The 16472-nt window shown below is 43.6% G+C and overlaps 7 protein-coding genes across 7 annotated transcripts; 4 read left to right on the top strand and 3 right to left on the bottom strand.

Moving 5' to 3' along the window:
- Positions 1 to 774: 774 nt before the first annotated feature.
- Positions 775 to 2247, top strand: EAE98_004960 (uncharacterized protein; the record flags this gene model as incomplete). Its single annotated transcript, XM_038952581.1, has 1 exon — positions 775 to 2247. One exon carries the CDS (start codon positions 775 to 777, stop codon positions 2245 to 2247), a length of 1473 nt encoding a protein of 490 aa, XP_038811231.1.
- A 2005-nt stretch (positions 2248 to 4252) lies between these two features.
- EAE98_004959 (uncharacterized protein) lies at positions 4253 to 5830 on the bottom strand (the record flags this gene model as incomplete). Its single annotated transcript, XM_038952580.1, has 2 exons — positions 4253 to 4844; positions 4938 to 5830. The coding sequence occupies 2 exons, from the start codon at positions 5828 to 5830 to the stop codon at positions 4253 to 4255; spliced, it is 1485 nt and encodes a 494-aa protein (XP_038811230.1).
- A 445-nt stretch (positions 5831 to 6275) lies between these two features.
- On the top strand, positions 6276 to 7091 carry EAE98_004958 (uncharacterized protein; the record flags this gene model as incomplete). Its single annotated transcript, XM_038952579.1, has 1 exon — positions 6276 to 7091. The coding sequence occupies one exon, from the start codon at positions 6276 to 6278 to the stop codon at positions 7089 to 7091; it is 816 nt and encodes a 271-aa protein (XP_038811229.1).
- A 138-nt stretch (positions 7092 to 7229) lies between these two features.
- Positions 7230 to 8471, bottom strand: EAE98_004957 (uncharacterized protein; the record flags this gene model as incomplete). Its single annotated transcript, XM_038952578.1, has 1 exon — positions 7230 to 8471. The coding sequence occupies one exon, from the start codon at positions 8469 to 8471 to the stop codon at positions 7230 to 7232; it is 1242 nt and encodes a 413-aa protein (XP_038811228.1).
- Positions 8472 to 8936: 465 nt separating this feature from the next.
- On the bottom strand, positions 8937 to 11904 carry EAE98_004956 (uncharacterized protein; the record flags this gene model as incomplete). The annotated part of the gene is made up of 2 exons (XM_038952577.1): positions 8937 to 11722; positions 11874 to 11904. The coding sequence occupies 2 exons, from the start codon at positions 11902 to 11904 to the stop codon at positions 8937 to 8939; spliced, it is 2817 nt and encodes a 938-aa protein (XP_038811227.1).
- Positions 11905 to 12878: 974 nt separating this feature from the next.
- On the top strand, positions 12879 to 13868 carry EAE98_004955 (uncharacterized protein; the record flags this gene model as incomplete). The annotated part of the gene is made up of 3 exons (XM_038952576.1): positions 12879 to 12953; positions 13016 to 13233; positions 13280 to 13868. 3 exons carry the CDS (start codon positions 12879 to 12881, stop codon positions 13866 to 13868), a joined length of 882 nt encoding a protein of 293 aa, XP_038811226.1.
- Positions 13869 to 14628: 760 nt separating this feature from the next.
- EAE98_004954 (uncharacterized protein) lies at positions 14629 to 16043 on the top strand (the record flags this gene model as incomplete). Its single annotated transcript, XM_038952575.1, has 4 exons — positions 14629 to 14658; positions 14733 to 14972; positions 15034 to 15367; positions 15424 to 16043. 4 exons carry the CDS (start codon positions 14629 to 14631, stop codon positions 16041 to 16043), a joined length of 1224 nt encoding a protein of 407 aa, XP_038811225.1.
- Positions 16044 to 16472: the final 429 nt, after the last annotated feature.

The following is a 16472-nucleotide window of genomic DNA, read 5'->3' as shown; positions in this document are numbered from 1 at the left end:
AGATGGCCGCCTTGCTCTGAACACTCGCGATATCTACCGCTAGTCGACCTGAGGCAAGATATTGGTAATCAAAACAGCCTAGTCTCTCGCCTGTAGCTATTTTTGAGTCTCGCTTAACTTGAATTGAGAGAATCTTAAGCGAGAACACTGCCGTATTGCAGAATTTAGCTGTGATTGAGTCTGCTGCCTAGCAGTGTGACAAACAATATCGGTAAGCAGGACAGCTACCTTGTTCTGAGCACTTCCCATATCTCGCTCACGCTGACTCATCATGTTGAAAAGTGTGCAACATCGCTACCGTACTTGACGCGCTGAATAATTCTAACGCGCGTTAATTACCGTGACAAGAAAGTGAGACTTTACTGCCGTACTTTACAAGTCAAACCTACCAGAAGTCACGCTAAAAAGTGAAAAATCGTATATAAACATCAAAAACCATGACCGTAAACCAAATACGCCTAGAACTGATTATCTAATCTTGAGAACCGTAAAAGTTCGCGCAGACAGCGACTGTTTTGGTGTCTCAGATACTGATTCTCATGTGCATATAAGGGCTTCTTATTCCCACTCAAAATTTCTCTATCTTTTACTCGTTCTCAAACACTCTCGAGAAGTCCAAATAACATAAGTACCTCGAGTTCTCCCACCTATCCAACGGCATCGATTTTGAATTCCATCAAAAAAATTCAAATTCTACCAATCAAAACAAATCAAATTCCATCAACGAAAACATCTACGAACCATCCAAGAAACATCTGCGAATCATCATTCAAGATGTCAGGTTCATTCCCCGTCGATTTCCCATCCACCCAATTCACATTCAACATGACAGCACCCACTACCAAGCAGACCAGCGCTGCAGGCAAAGTCGGTGCACCTGCACAGTCGGCCCTGAACTTAGCCGATCCCCTTTCTGGCAGGCTCAGAAATCTGCAGTTGGATCCAGAGCAACATGCACAGTCGGTCATGAACAATTTCGGGGATTTGCATTTGGATAGAAAGCAACCGGGCTCTCTAACTCCCGCATCGTCGCACATTAGCTCTCACGATGCTAATGAATTTGACGAAGACTTCGAAGAGGCCTGGGACCAGCAAACTCCCAGCATCAAAGATGAGAGCATCCCAAGAGCAGCCACTCTCCTGTCGGATATCCAACTTGCAATGCAGCAAGGGTTGATGGTCAATTGCATCAAGTGCAGAATTCCAAACACATACAAAGTATCGCAAGTTTGGTTACCCAATCCCTCCCAACCACAGCTCATTGCTCCCGATTCGGCCAATACCAAAAGCCATTTGCACATTGCCGCATGTGCTAAATGCTCTTTCGGAACTTGTTTGGGTTGTGGTGTAGCTCCACATCTAAAGGAGTGCACCTTTTCGGATACTAGGACAGCCTGGGAGGCCTTGAGCGCTGTCGACGATGCTGCGATCAACTTCCGGAATGAGTCACCACATCTCCCATTGACTCACGCAACCAGAGAGCTTCTTCCTGCTCTTTTGAAATGCTTGACGACGCTCAACACTACCGTTGCCAGAAACGGAGCGATTACTTTCGGATTCGACCAGCTTCTCCGCAAGAGTATGCTTCTCGATCTAGTTGCGGATTTCATGAGAGACATGACTGCCCAGACCATGGAACTAACTCCACTACTCGTTCAAGTACTGGAGTTCTTACACATGTTGGCCGAAAACGCCGGAACTAGAAAGTTGTTCTTCGAAAAACGACAAGAATTGAAGACAACATCACCCGGTCTTCAGACTTTGGCTTCCCCTTTGGTACTGCTTCCAGTCCAACGAGTCTCTGCATACAACTGGAGCGATCGGGAAGCCAGAACATACACTCTTTGGCCATTATTGCAAAAGTGTCTAAAAGCCGCCCAGCAATATATGCTCGAAAATCACGATGATGTTTGGTCTGCGGCTCTGGTTGCTCTCGCTCAGAGAGTTCCTGATGTCTATGCGTTGGTGGCAAGCTCGGTGCCACCAAAGCCTCTCAAGCTTACATACACACACTATACTCAACACGAGTTAGGATATGCAATCGGCTTGAGAGAACTGTTCACAGTTGCAGTAGCCAAGAAATCGGAAGCCAAGAAGGTAGCTGCTACCCAGGAGGATACCAGCAAGATGGAGGTTGATCCTCCCCTGAAGAAGCGTGGTCGTGCTCGTGTTCGGGCAGAAGCTCAGGATGTTGATCAAGATGAGGCCAGCAGGTGGGTAAAGAGAAGAACTGCTGGCAAGAGATAGTGGATCATTACCACAGGGATTCTCTTGCGGGGTGGAAGTTGAGAGGTGGAGAAAGACAGCTGGCTACAAAGCAGTGTGTGGTGATGATCACTGGTGCTGTTAGGAATATTATTATGTATTTGTTCGAAATAAGGGTGGCTCATTAGGAAATGACTGCCGGGGACGTAATTTCGGTTGAAATTTATCACTGCTCACCATTCTGAGTGGATGATATAACATTTCTGGAGACTATGTAGGAATATACATTAATAAACTTCACAAAATAGTATAGATGCAAATGAATGTGATCAAGTGAATGTAATAAAACAAACTGCTGATACCCTGAATGAGTATGAACGAAGTGAAAATGTTATGAATTGAAATCTTGATGTTATTATGGATGTGAATTAAAGCTTGCTCAATAAGAGAAGATTTAATCGCTAAAGTCATCAGACTACCGAGTTTTTCCATTATGTCATTTCGCTAATCTCGATTTGGGGCCAATTAGCATTTAATCGTGGAAATTAATAAGCATCATTGACTAAATACTGACTTACGTACTATATTAATCGTACTAGCAACTAGATTAAACTTTGTCGCGGTTTCGAATCATCGAGTATAAATTGAAGTCAAGAAATCGAGTTGAATCAAAGTGACAACATCTTCAGATTCATGATAGAGTAATAGAGTGATGAGCGAAAGCTATTCAGGGGGCCAAGTATTCAAATGTGCAACCAAAGATGATAAATAGAACTAGCTACTATATATACCTGCAATTGCAGTGTTGATATGATCTTGACTAGATCCATTGGGATCCTATGATTTACAAAGACAGCGCTTCTCTCACAGAGCATTCCCAGAGCGATGCGCTTGAGGCCAAATTGAAATTCTGAGCGAAGATCTAGATGTTATTTTCTCTGAACAAATATTTGCATCAGTCCTTGAATAACAGTTATCAAGGTGTCAATTCATGATAACATGTTTTACTATTGATCCTTTCATCACAAATCACATCCCCTCTGCTAGTGTAGATCTGGATACCTTCAAGTGACATTGAAACAAAAAAACTTGCTGATTTTTCGCTATACATCATAACAAAAATACCGAGGGGACAAAGCAAGAAAAAGTGAACCACTATCTTGCGCAGCAGTCAAATGAAAAAGAATTTTCGAGATCCGAATCCCATGAACCCTACCAAGCCAGACCTTGATGGCTCGGATATAAAAATTATATACATCCATATTTTCAAATTCACCGTATATCCAAGCCTGAAAATTTTTTTTAATTTTTTAAAGGGAGTGATGTGTACCTTCCAAAAGGGTCTAGTCGCTACAGTTAATTTTTGTACATCTAGACAGCATAGCATTACAAGGGGAACGGAATTTCGCGCCAGTGCCCGCAAGACCATTAGCGTCGGTAGGGGATGAATCAAGTTAGAGTCAACATACCAAGGTAATTGATTGAATCGTTGAAAGTGATCGTGACTATCGTCATGGTGTGTAAGAAGGATGTTCTTTACCCAATTCCCCGGAACTCATTCAAAATGCGAATCGGAGAATCTCCTGAAAAAATGATTTCGACTGCACCTAATTTATCAACTGCCGCAGCGGGGACACAGCTAGTAAAAGAATTGAAAGACTGGATTGCGTTATTCTCTAGGACGACTGAGGACAGTAAGTGTAACAACCAGACAAAATCACAGAAAGTCATAATCAGCGATGAAAAACTTCACCAAGGAAAAGTAATAGGCCTACTAAAGCTATCCCCAGATTCCAATATATACTTTCTAGATAAATTCTGCCGCAGATGACAGCATGTTGACCACAGATTTTCTGATGTTCACCAAAGCAAACACTGAGGCTGAAGATAATGGGAGGTACGTACAATAAAAATTGTAGAAGAAAAGCCGAACATCATGCAATGACTGCACACTTATTTACTTCTAGCGCTAAACTCAAAGAGGCAAAATTCAGGAAACAAATTTCAATTCATAAGTACGAGCTACATACTCGGATCTATCATTGAATCATTCTTTGAATCCGCGTCGCTGTTTTTCTTTTCCTACAAGAGATCGTGCCATTGGAGACAACCAGATGTCCGGGCCCTGAACGTCAACAGAACCTCTGTTTGCTTCAATCGTGGCCTCGATTTCTTTAGCAACAACACGATTGCTGCTAATTGTTGTCAATCTAGACGCCCATCCGTACAGGAACACGGACTGATTAACACCAGTCAGAACTTTTGAGACGTCATAAACGACGTTAGGAAGCTCGGATTTGATAATGGTTACATCCACATCAACTATGGAAATTGGTAACTGCCATTCCAGAGGAATGCTATACTCGGAGAGCTTTTGAAATTCCTCCGCCAGCTTGTCTCTTGTCGACTCATGATTGAACCCGAAAATCAGTTCCATTCTTTTCTTTTCGGTGTCTGTTCCAATTGTATCTATGATCTCTTGGGCTCTTGCGACTGCCTCACGAGTACATATGAGCTTTCTAGCACCGCATGCAGGCCAGACAATACTAGGTAAGAGCTGATCTTCACTTTCCATTTCCATTTGTTTAATCAAAAAGCGATGATGCCAGTCTTTTGATTCAACTTGGCCATGTGAAAGACTGAATTTCGCGTAATTAGCAAACAGGGAAATAGCTGACCGTTGTTCGGAGAAATAGGTGCACCCATCACGGGACACAATAATTTTTACTTACTCACTAATAAATGCAAATATCATCGTACAATCAACGTTAAGTGTTTCGGAGAATTTCTCAAATGGGTCTACTACCATACGCTGGAGAACTGTCGATATCTCAAGGCTTGTAGGAATGTCTTCAAATATCTGCACTGTAACTCCCAATGCCCGAATTTCTTGTAAAACACTAGCCACCTGCTTGGGACAATCTCGTGTGATTCTAGGAAGTACCATACGTACTGTTGGGTACCGGTATTTGGTTCTGGCCAGTTTAGAAGCTTCTACGAGCAACTTGGCTTGCTTTAAAAGACCTTCTGATTCATCGTCTGAGTCTAGTCGAGCAAAATTCTCATCTTCATCATCAGTTGAATCGTCTTCGGCCCATCCGGCCTTGGCTAGGTCAAATATCATCCTTCGAGCAGTAATTGTATTGACTTTGACCCATTCAAGATCCTCTCCAGCTACGACATCGACTTCCACACTTTTAATATTGCTCTGCGCTGAGAGGTCACCTCGTTTAGATTTGAGCAGAGTTTGACCAGTAGTCCAAAAGAAACGTTTTCTCAGAGCTGTAATACCCTTGCAACCCTTTGCTGTATTCCAAACAGCGGAATAGAATGGAAAATTCGAAGAGCTAACTGTATGGGCCACCTTTTCATCTTCCGGGTCTAAGTTTGCAAGTCTTGTTAAAGATTTGATCTCAGATTGGAGATTTGTCGAGAAGTGTCTTAGTTCAACTGTCTTGTCTTGCTTTCGCTCTTTCAAAAGAGCCTTGAATTGTTCGAGTTCCGTCATCAGATTTTGAGATTTTTGAAGTAGATCTTTCACTGATCTCTCCGAGTTGGGCTCAGGATCTAACAATCTCAAAGCGTCCATACTCTCGGCGATATTCTTACCATTAAACGTAGCCATGGTGGTAAGATCCTCCGTGAAGAATTGCTTACAGACGAAGGCAGTTTCTAAAGAGCGTCACGTGCACTGATTTAATGAAGCCATAAAAGTAAGAGGCGTATGATGCAAAGAGGTGGACTCAACGGTCTGAGTTTTCTTGTCGAAAAAATATGTATTGCAGTGTAGTAGTATATTCATGCATGTTCAACCGGTGAGTGACTCTTCCCAAAAGAGATTGTCAAGACAAACCGGTTAAGTATCGGGTAAATTGTCTTCACAGCCTTGCTCTAGCCTTACCAAATCTCCAAAAAGCCCGTCATCAAATCTACAAAAATTACAACCACAATTTCTACACTTACAAAATCCACCAATACTTTTCGAATTTCCCCTTCCCAATCCCATAAAAGTACATTACAACGCCTTAGTAGATCCAATTTCAATTTTACTCTCCAAAAACAAAATCGCGATGCCCTCCGACGACTTGACGAAATGGATAACCTCCGAAGTCGACTTTTACACGCTCCTAGGCATCACCCCCGAATCTTTCAGCGTCTCAGAACTCCGTCGCGCATATCGAAAAACGGCCTTGCTCTACCATCCGGACAAACTAGGAGATGCCTTCGACCCAGACAAATACGAACAATTTCAAGCCGCGCATGATGTACTCGCAGAACCAGAATTAAAACAAAAGTATGACAACTATCGCAATGCGCGCGTGCAGAAACAAAAGGCTGCTGCGTTATTTGAAGGCAAGAGAAGGAGTATGAAAGAGGACTTGGAGGCGAGGGAACGAGGGGGAAGTCTAGGGAAGAGAAGTAGAGAGGATGAGGAGATGGATGCGGAAATCAAAAGGCTTGCTGAGGAGGGCAGGAAGAGGAGAGCGAAGAGGCAAAGTATGCCTGTGCAGAGGGAAAGTACGCCTCCGCAGAAGGAGAGCATACCTAAAGAATCAGACGATGATAAAATAGCACGCCTTGAACAACTAATCGCTGCCGCGAAAGCAAAGCGTAAAGCCGAGAAGAAAGTTAAATGTTCGACGCCAAATAAGACATCCAATGACAAAAAATCCGGCGATTTTGAGTATTCGACTCCACAACCGAAATTCAGAGACTCCAAGTCGACATCTACTCCATCTACAGCTCCACCTAAGTATTCCTTTTCGTCAGTTGGGTCAAAAAAGGTGGGAAATGATTTCGCGTCTACCATGGAGATGTTAAGAGAAGCGGGGAAGAGGGGAGTGGAGGGGCCCAAATCAGATATGCAGTCCACTCTGGACACTTAATCGACTTCTAGCATTCTGCGGAGTTCAGATATTTAGCGACGTTCAGACATCGCAGGGCGGAGAATTTTCTTTTTGAATTTAGCAAGGCGTTGAGGATAATTATATAATAATGATAATAAAGTAATGCCTATAGTACATCTACGTCTCAATCCAAGCAGGAGGAAAAGCTCTGACCCTAATGTTCCTCGCATCTCCCTCTTCCTCATCCTTCGCCTCTACCACAAATTCCTCCCCGGCATCCCCCTCCTTCCCATGTCCCTCCATCATCCACTTACCCATCTCGTCCAATCTTGCCAACCCCAAACCTATGTTTCCCACTCCACTCAACCATTTTCCCACCGGTCTCTTTCCACCCACCTTCTTGATATTTTCATTCCCTCTCAGATTACTCGCCAGATTGCCTCCTTTATACTCTAGTTCTCCTAATCCAGGCAAGGTTTCCCCATCGGGAACCAACATCATAGGTATAATCCTCTTTCTAATCACTCCTGTATGATGCGTCCTAATCGTCAATTCCTGACCGACATAACATCCCTTCCCATAATCAATACCTCCCATAACATCCACATTACTTTCTTGCGGTAGCGCACTCTCCCTCAGTATCTCATCCTGACCCTCAGGGACTCCAATCAGATATCTCCGAACTCTATATATTTCCTCCTCTTGCATCTTCACTTCCTCATCTATACCCTCCAAGTCCCGTTGTAAATCCCATCCCTTATGCGCCACAATTCTCTTTCCCATCTCGGGTGCCCGATGATCCGCAACCATGATACCAGTCCCCTCTTTCATTTCAGACCCCTCTTCGACTCCCCAACAACTATAAACCCCCATTTCTTCCTCACTCACAACATCAACCTCGAATTTCGCACGCATCCTATATCTCTTGATATGTTTCGCCAATACCTCCACTTCCTTTGCATCAACTTCAATCAACCAATTCTCTCCCTCTTTTCCCTTTTCCCCATATTTCCCTCTATCCGCATACAGATCCTTATAGATCCAAACATCATTTAACATCCTTCCCTTCGCATTCAAAAATGCAGAATAGAATCCCTGCTTATCCGAATTTAACCCCTCTTTATAAATATCATTCGTGATGACTCCCTGCAGATATTTCATCGAATCGGGTCCTCTCAATGAAATAAGTCTACGGGTCGAGAGGCGCGTGATGCCTTTCTTGACTAACATATGGAAACCAGATTGGGCTTGGGATTGTGGTTGTATTGAAGTTTTAGTTGAGGCGGGGAGGGAGCTTGAAGGAGTAGAAGAGTATTTGCGAGTCCTCGGTATCGCATGAGCGGAGCAGAATGTACATATGTATGCTGTTGCATGAACAGTAATTGGTCTTTTAGACATGAGTTTTGATATCGGTTTCATGATGAGTTTCTGTGGGATTGTCATTCCAAATTATGGAAGTATAGCATGGAGTTTGGCAATAATTTTATTCGGATTGGAAATAATGTAATGAAGCTTCAATTCTCGTTGATGTTGATGACGTAATAACGAGTTATCTATAGGCTGGTGGTGATTGGCTGAAACTTACAGCATCATGTCTGGTTACGAGTAGGTGGGGGGCAATTACCTGCATAATCAATGTCACTATATTACAATCAAACATTACAGTGAACTCTTCCAATCACTTCATATTCACATACTCAGGTAAAATGTAGAAACTGTTTATGATTTTACTAGTAAAGCAAGCAACCGCATAGCTTTGGCAAATCTGGGTATTTGGATATCACCGAACGAATGCTCCGAATGCTACCAAATCCAAACTCCCATTGAAATGCCAAAACCATGCAAAACAAAAGAAAAAGATGATACAACCTTAAATGACCTCCTTCAATAACCCCTACTAGCAACTGCGTCTAAGTAATTCAATAAGAAGCCTTTGTCGGCTGGGGATATTGGTGCTTGGCTTCCACGGCGTGACGAGCCCTCGCCGTTTCCTGATGCCAGACTTCCGACTCTAGATCTGGATGCAGCACTTCTCGTGGCATCTATGAGATGGTTAGAAGAAGGTCCATCATGCGAAGATGTTCTAGACATTGAACTAGAAGCTGCCATTGGTGATTTCCCGAATACCGAACTGGCAGCGGGGGTAGGCGATTTCCCGAACAATGACAACAGAGCATGCTTTTGTTCGGTTGACTGGGGAGCTTGGGAGGTAAAGGATAGTGGAGATGTCGATGGGCCGGCCAGATTAGATGGTGCAAGGTTCGGCGAATAAGCAGCAATGGTGGAAGCTCCAAGAAGTGGGGAAGCTTTGACTGTATTCGCTTGTGGCCTTTTGAGGATTTGTGGCTGAAATGATTTCTCTGATGGAGACCTCTTGCTACTGTTGGGCATCTCTGATCTAGTGGCCGGTTTCTTGGGCAAACTCCCATATGATTTAGTATCTTTATTTCCATTGACTGGACGAGCAAGGATTGACGTAGCTCGAAATGGAAGGTTTGATTCAGGGTTCATTTCTGGAATCTCGTGACTAGCTCTGCCGATTGGAGTATTTTCTTTGGTAGCTGTTTGTCGTGGAACTTTGGGTGGCGAAGCAACTTCTACTGCGCTCAATTCCACCGCTGAAGGTGATTTGGATGGTTGAACTACAGCAGCTGATGCCGTAGCCAGCGTTGCCGGTTGAACTGCAGGACTTTTGAACATACCCAATAACATTGATCGTTGGTTTTCACTGATGGGGGGACGAGCTGGTTGACTCTGACTAGCCGTACTAGGAACACCTCCTTTCATAGTAGGAAGAGACTTTGTCGATTGAGCTGCCTCTGTAGAAATATGAACAGGAATAGAGCGAGAACTTTCTCCTGGAAGCTCAAGAGCTTCAGGCAGCGTAGTATTCGGATGAGGCTGAGTCGGGCCTTCAGAAATCAAAGAGTTGGAAGTGATATTTACATTTACTTCGTCGCGAGTCTTGAACGCGTTTAAAAGTAACAATGAATGACTAGTGAGTGCAGCAGCCGGTGCTTCCTTTGGTTGCGGTGGAACCATGGTAGAATGTACATTGGGAAATTGGGGAGGGGGCATAGGGCCAGAAGTCGTAAAATTGGGATGCGGAGGTTGTTGCTGAATATGCTGTGGCACCATTGTTGAATGTACCGGACCTCCGGTAAACAACACTTTCTGGGCATTGGGAGGGAGTGGCTGAGGATGAATCAAAGTGGGTTGATATGGATGACGTTCTCGCTGCTGTGGAAGTTGTGGTTGCATATGCTGCGGGATTTGCTGAGATATATGTTGCGGAGCATGCTGTAATATGTGTTGTGGCGGTTGCTGGGAGATCTGCGCTGAGAATTGATGTGACATTTGAGCTGGCATTCGTTGCGAAATTTGCTGTGGTATTTGATGGCGATATTGCGCATTGGGCATAGACCTTTGGTCAGAACGAACTTGGAGATCGGGTTGCTGGTAGGAATAATTATGCATTGGACGTTGCTCTTGCTGTTGTTGTAGTGGGAAAGTAGGTGGAGGTGGTTGATTTGAGATGTGTGAAGGGCGAGGTACCTGATGATGAGGAGTTTTAGGGAAAGGTATTTGGGTAATGGTACTTTCTAAAGGTGTTTGCGGATATGGTTGAGTTGGTGGTGGTTGATCCGCAGGAGGTTTACTATGTAAAAGAGCAAGCAACTGCTGCCCTGAGCTATGCGAAGCTTGTGATTGCGCAGGATTAATGGCATTGGGTTGTAGTCCCTGAGTGGATGGTTGAACTTGCATTATGGCAGAAAGAGCTAGGTCGGCAGCATTGCGTCTAGTCCGTTCAGCATCATGCGACACAGGTGCATTATAATTTATGCTTGGTTCAACCAGTTGATCGTCCTCAGTGATACCTTCATCGTGGCTGATGTTTCCTGCAGCTTCCAAGTGCTGGTTGTTAGCTGCCGTCCTTGCATCCTTTTTCTTTTGATCTAAGATCCACTTCTTAAGTGGAGGTAGGAATGGTGCCACCATGTAGAACTTGTTGGCGTTCGCGGCAGCCTCTGGTTGATTTTGTTGCTGCCCTTTCTTTCGATAAGCTGGAAGATCAGATAACCTCCACCAATCAATTTTACTAATTTCTTTACGAGTTTGTGCCTCGAAATAGGTTTCCCTAGGAACGTTTCTGAAAACGTATAATCTGATCTGTTGGCCATGTCCTGTAACATCGATGCCTTTAACTAGACTTCGATCTTTGGGAACGAGCCCTGACTGTTCAAGGTCATAACCAGTCTCTTCGTATGCTTCTCGAATAGCACATGTAAGGTCGTCCTCATCTTTATTAATCTTTCCACGGGGAAAACTCCAATTTGCACCCTTCTTCCAACCCTTTACAAGAACGACTTCATCCATATCCGCGCTCAACAGAATCACACCCCTCACTGGGACTCGGGTCTTGTATAGAAGAAACTCCTCAAAAGCTCGCATATGTATACTTTCTGAAAAGTTTGAAAGTAAAGGGCAATGTAAAAATATCTTGAGGCAAAAGTTACGAAGGGTCATCGAGGGTAGGCTTGGGTCCAGAGGCCGGATAAAATCTTCGTAGTACCATTGCGCTTCTTCGACTTGAAAGCATATTCGAGGAACGTGCGATAAATCAGCCGCAGGAATATTGATTATGAATCGAACACAAAGGTCGTCCAGCCCTGGAAATATGGTATGTGGTCAGTCAAAGTATATGGGAATGAATATCAACATCGTTGAGGCTGGACTTGAACAAGGCGAGAGAGTTCTCGAAATGAGAAAGATAGGAAAAGATAGAAGAGTCTACTTGACAAAGCTATCTTCAATACTTACAGTCTTCTAGCTGCAATTTTCTGTCTGTCATGTTGTCTTCGCGTCACAAGCATATCCACGACTCGAGTTTCTTTTCGGGGCGGGGGACGCGCAGAAACGCTTAGGCCAAAACAACCTAAAACCAAAATGATATAAATATGAAGACTTTGTGGCAAACACAGAGTAAATGGAATGATCTATCTGATAAGAAAGCTTGCGAATCTTATTCCAGTAGATAGGGCGACCACAAACTAACGTGAGCTTACTACTGTTGTTGAAGGTCGTGAAATGTGGAGTTGTGAGTGGATGAGTTGGTTGTTGATACGGTTGGGGATAAATAATGAGGCTGAGTCAAGAGCTTGATTTGCCCAGGTGAAGTTTGAAACCGAAATAGGGAGCTCGAAAGCCACAATTTCATTTGTACCCAACGCCACATCTCCTCAGCCACTCTATCACGTGACTCTATCCATGATACCTGAAGATACCTAACTAGATCAAAACAAGTAAAGCTTTGACTCGGCAAAATAAGGTTTACTCTTCACTCTTCACCGGTGGTCCCTCAGATCTGCAGTTCTAGGTGTCGGATGACGTTATTTTGATACAGCAATACAGGGGCGCAGTCGAATCTTGGACAAAAAAGTTGCCAGCATGAAAGATAAATGCAAATCAAGCTTTATTGCAAGCTTTTAAGAAAGAGTTTATGGATAAGTGATTTAAAGGGTCGGTATCTCTCTCAAAGACATTTTCTATTTCTATTTACTATTCATTGAAATCCAAAGACATTCATATTCATGCGTCAAACTGGGACAATCCAAAAATAGTTGTTATCAAGCGCTTTCTGAAACCACTCATAATCGACAACCACCAACGAAACGAAGAACAAACAAAACTTACAGAAACCCCCTAACACAGCGGGCAAGACGTTTGTCAGCTCTCGGTTTTGAAATAACTTCTTAAAGAGAAGAATATCCTTCCGAAATTCAATCAATTCTGCTTTTTAGCCACACTTACTCACACAATACAATTATGGCTTCATTTGCAGCAAAATTCATCAGTAAAAAATTCCTGGGGGAATCAGTCTCGAACAAGTTCGGATCAGAGGTAAAATACCAGTTCACAAAACGCCCATCTCTTGAAGAAATAATTTGCTGACAGCTTTTCAGGACTTGTACTTTGAAACTGTTCCTGCTTCTCGCTTGGACGGTGTGCCATCAAAAAAGAAGACACAAAAGAGAAGAAAAGCCATACCTGCTGGCATATCAGAAAAAGATGCAAAGGTTCTTACCAAAGTCAAGCGCCGAGCTTATAGACTAGACATGAGTCTCTTCAATTGTTGTGGAATTAGATTTGGATGGAGCAGTGTCATAGGTCTCGTTCCTGCGTAGGTTCTTTCCCTCCCCACGAAAAGCTTTACTGATAAAAAATAGTATTGGAGACGTTATTGATTTGTTCATGGCGCTTATGGTATTTCGAACATGCAGTCAAGTTGATGGCGGACTTCCAAACAGTGTCAGATCTAAAATGATGTTCAATATCGCGCTCGATTTTGCCGTTGGTCTCATACCATTCGCAGGAGATCTTGTCGATGCAGTTTTCCGCGCCAATACTAGAAATGCGCTCGAGCTTGAAAGACATTTGCGTGACAAAGGTGCGAAAATATTGAAGGCAAGAGGCGAAAGACTACCTGCCGTTGACGTTACCGATCCGCATGAATTCGATCTTTATGATCAGGAACTCTCAGATGAAGAACCTCCACGATATACATCCAGAGCAAACACGGAGACCGTCAGTCCTCGTGAGCCAGGTGGACGTAATCGTCACAGTTGGTTCGGATATGGCAGTAGCGCACCCGTAGAGCGAACGACACAACCTGATCCCGAACAAGGACGTCGTGTCAAAAGATCGGAGCGAACAAGACAGCCCGAAGTCGATCAAAGTCGACGTGATAGAACAGACGCGCAAGATCCTCCACTTCCAGCTCGTCCTCAGAAGGTTAGGAAGAGTGGTAGACGTTAGAGGAATTGTGATTGCTATTTTGAGTTTGAAGGATGTTCTAGGAACGTTCCATATTTGAAGGGTCCCGGAAAGGTTCTAGGATGGATCGATTTTTTTAATGCCGACACGATTCCCTTTGTTTGTTCAGTAATTAATGACGCCTTGGTTTATAAGTAACAAGAAAACAGATTTGGTTTAGGCGCGGGGCTTTAGATGTAATATAAGATACCATACCATAGATGCAAATTAATGAAAGTGGAATTCCATTCAATCCGATAAACATCTTAATCTCCACATCGTATTCCATTGAAGCCTATTCAAATCCAGATGTACTGATTTCTGAATCATCATGACTGATTTTACTCCACCCATTATCAAGACTTTCACCAATACTTCACGCGTCACCGTGGTTTCCTATTGATCTTCAGGGATTAAGATCTGATAAGTTTGCTTGGCATTAGGTGGAACTCAATTGAATGAGCTGAATGGTTGATTGAGTGGAATAAGTGGTTCGGTGATCAATGTACATTGCGTTGCAAATTTCCCAGCCTTTTTTTCAACGCGAACGCGAAACTTAGCGCGTTGATTATTTAGGCACGTGACGCGTACCGAAAAGCTCTTAAGAACGCGGTTTCTCTTGTTCATCCTCGGACCCATTCACATACATACTTTCTATTCAACACAACATATAAAGTCAAACAACTTCTCGACCTCTTTCTTCTATACATATTCTACATACCGACAATCAAAGACTTCTTTACTCTCAATTTATTAAATCACAATGAGTCTCCAAGAAACTCCCTCAAAGACTGTACGTTTTCACGCGCCACCCCTCCATTTATTCATTTTACGCGTCAACACTATACTGACTTGGAACTTGTACAGGCTGCCTCTGGCATCAAAAACATGAAGATGGAATCACCCGTCAAGAAGATCAACTTTGCAGGAAAAGAGAACTCAGCATTTGACGCTGACGCGCCAATTGTTGAAGAAGTCAAGAAGCCAATTGTCGAAGAACAAAAGGTTGTTGCAGTTGCTCCAGGAATCAAGCCAGAAGAAGCAGATGAGCCTCTTCTTCAAGAAAACCCAAACCGTTTCGTCCTCTTCCCCATTAAGTATCATGAGGTAAGTCGCGTCTATCTCTTCACGTGTCATCGCGTATAGTGCTAACATATAATGCGAACAGATCTGGCAAATGTACAAGAAGGCAGAGGCATCTTTCTGGACCGCAGAAGAGATTGATTTGTCAAAGGATCTTCACGACTGGAATGAGAGACTCAATGACGACGAGCGTTACTTCATTTCCCACGTCCTCGCATTCTTCGCAGCATCTGATGGAATTGTCAACGAGAACTTGGTTGAGAGATTCAGTGGTGAAGTTCAAATCCCAGAGGCTAGATGCTTCTATGGTTTCCAAATCATGATGGAGAATATCCACTCCGAAACATACTCCCTTCTCATCGACACATATATTAAGGAGCAATCCCAAAAGACATATCTTTTCAACGCTATTGAGACCAGTAAGTTACAACCATTCTCACTTCATCTGCAGTATTTCATCTAACATCCTCGATAGTTCCTTGTATTAAGAAGAAGGCCGACTGGGCTGTCAAGTGGATTCAAGACAAGAACTCCACCTTTGCTCAACGTCTCGTCGCTTTCGCTGCTGTTGAGGGTATCTTCTTCTCTGGATCTTTCGCTTCCATCTTTTGGCTCAAGAAGCGTGGTCTCATGGCCGGTCTCACTTTCTCCAACGAACTCATCTCCCGTGATGAAGGTCTTCACACCGATTTCGCATGCCTCCTTTTCTCCCATCTTAAGCACCGCCCATCCAAGCAAGCCGTTCAAGACGTCATCACCGAAGCTGTCGAGATTGAACAAGAGTTCTTGACCGAGGCTCTTCCTTGTGCTCTCTTGGGAATGAACTCAAACCTCATGAAGCAATACATCGAGTTCGTTGCTGACCGTCTTCTCCTTTCTTTGGGTAACGACAAGTACTACAAATCTGCCAACCCATTCGACTTCATGGAGAACATCTCCTTGGCTGGAAAGACCAACTTCTTCGAGAAGAGAGTTGGTGATTACCAAAAGGCTGGTGTTATGGCCGGTACTCAAAAGAAACACGAGGATACTGAGGCACAAACTGAGGCCAAGGCAGAGAATGGAGGTGACTTCAACTTTGACGAAGACTTCTAGATGCTGTCTTGAAAGTTACCTCTATTTTTCTTTTACTTTTTATGTCAAGATGAATGGCTTGGCGTTTGTCTTTGTATAACTCTTCACTTCTACACGGGGCTTGCATACATAGATGTGTTGCGGGTTGGTGGTTTGTACAAATAGTTTGACATGAAGGAGTTGTGGTGTTGGGAAAACTTTGGGTTGGCGGCGGGCATGAATATGAATTTTTACAACAAATGTCATTTGGACATAGATGAGGGATTGATAGGGATATCGTGGTGGGAGTATACCATGATGGGATGGATGGATAGGATAATTGATGATATAACTAGTTAGCGTTAACGAATACACTTTTTCACTCACATGAGGTCTTATCTGCGCTTGCTGTGATGGAACTGTGATTCACCGGCCTTGCATCTGACTGGCTTTGGTATCATTTTCCTGGAT

This window comes from Botrytis deweyae, assembly GCF_014898535.1.
Source record: "Botrytis deweyae strain B1 chromosome Unknown BDEW_009, whole genome shotgun sequence".
Taxonomy (NCBI): domain Eukaryota; kingdom Fungi; phylum Ascomycota; class Leotiomycetes; order Helotiales; family Sclerotiniaceae; genus Botrytis; species Botrytis deweyae.
The sequence above is the reverse complement of the archived record's forward strand: the minus strand, read 5'-3'. Positions and strand labels throughout refer to the sequence as shown.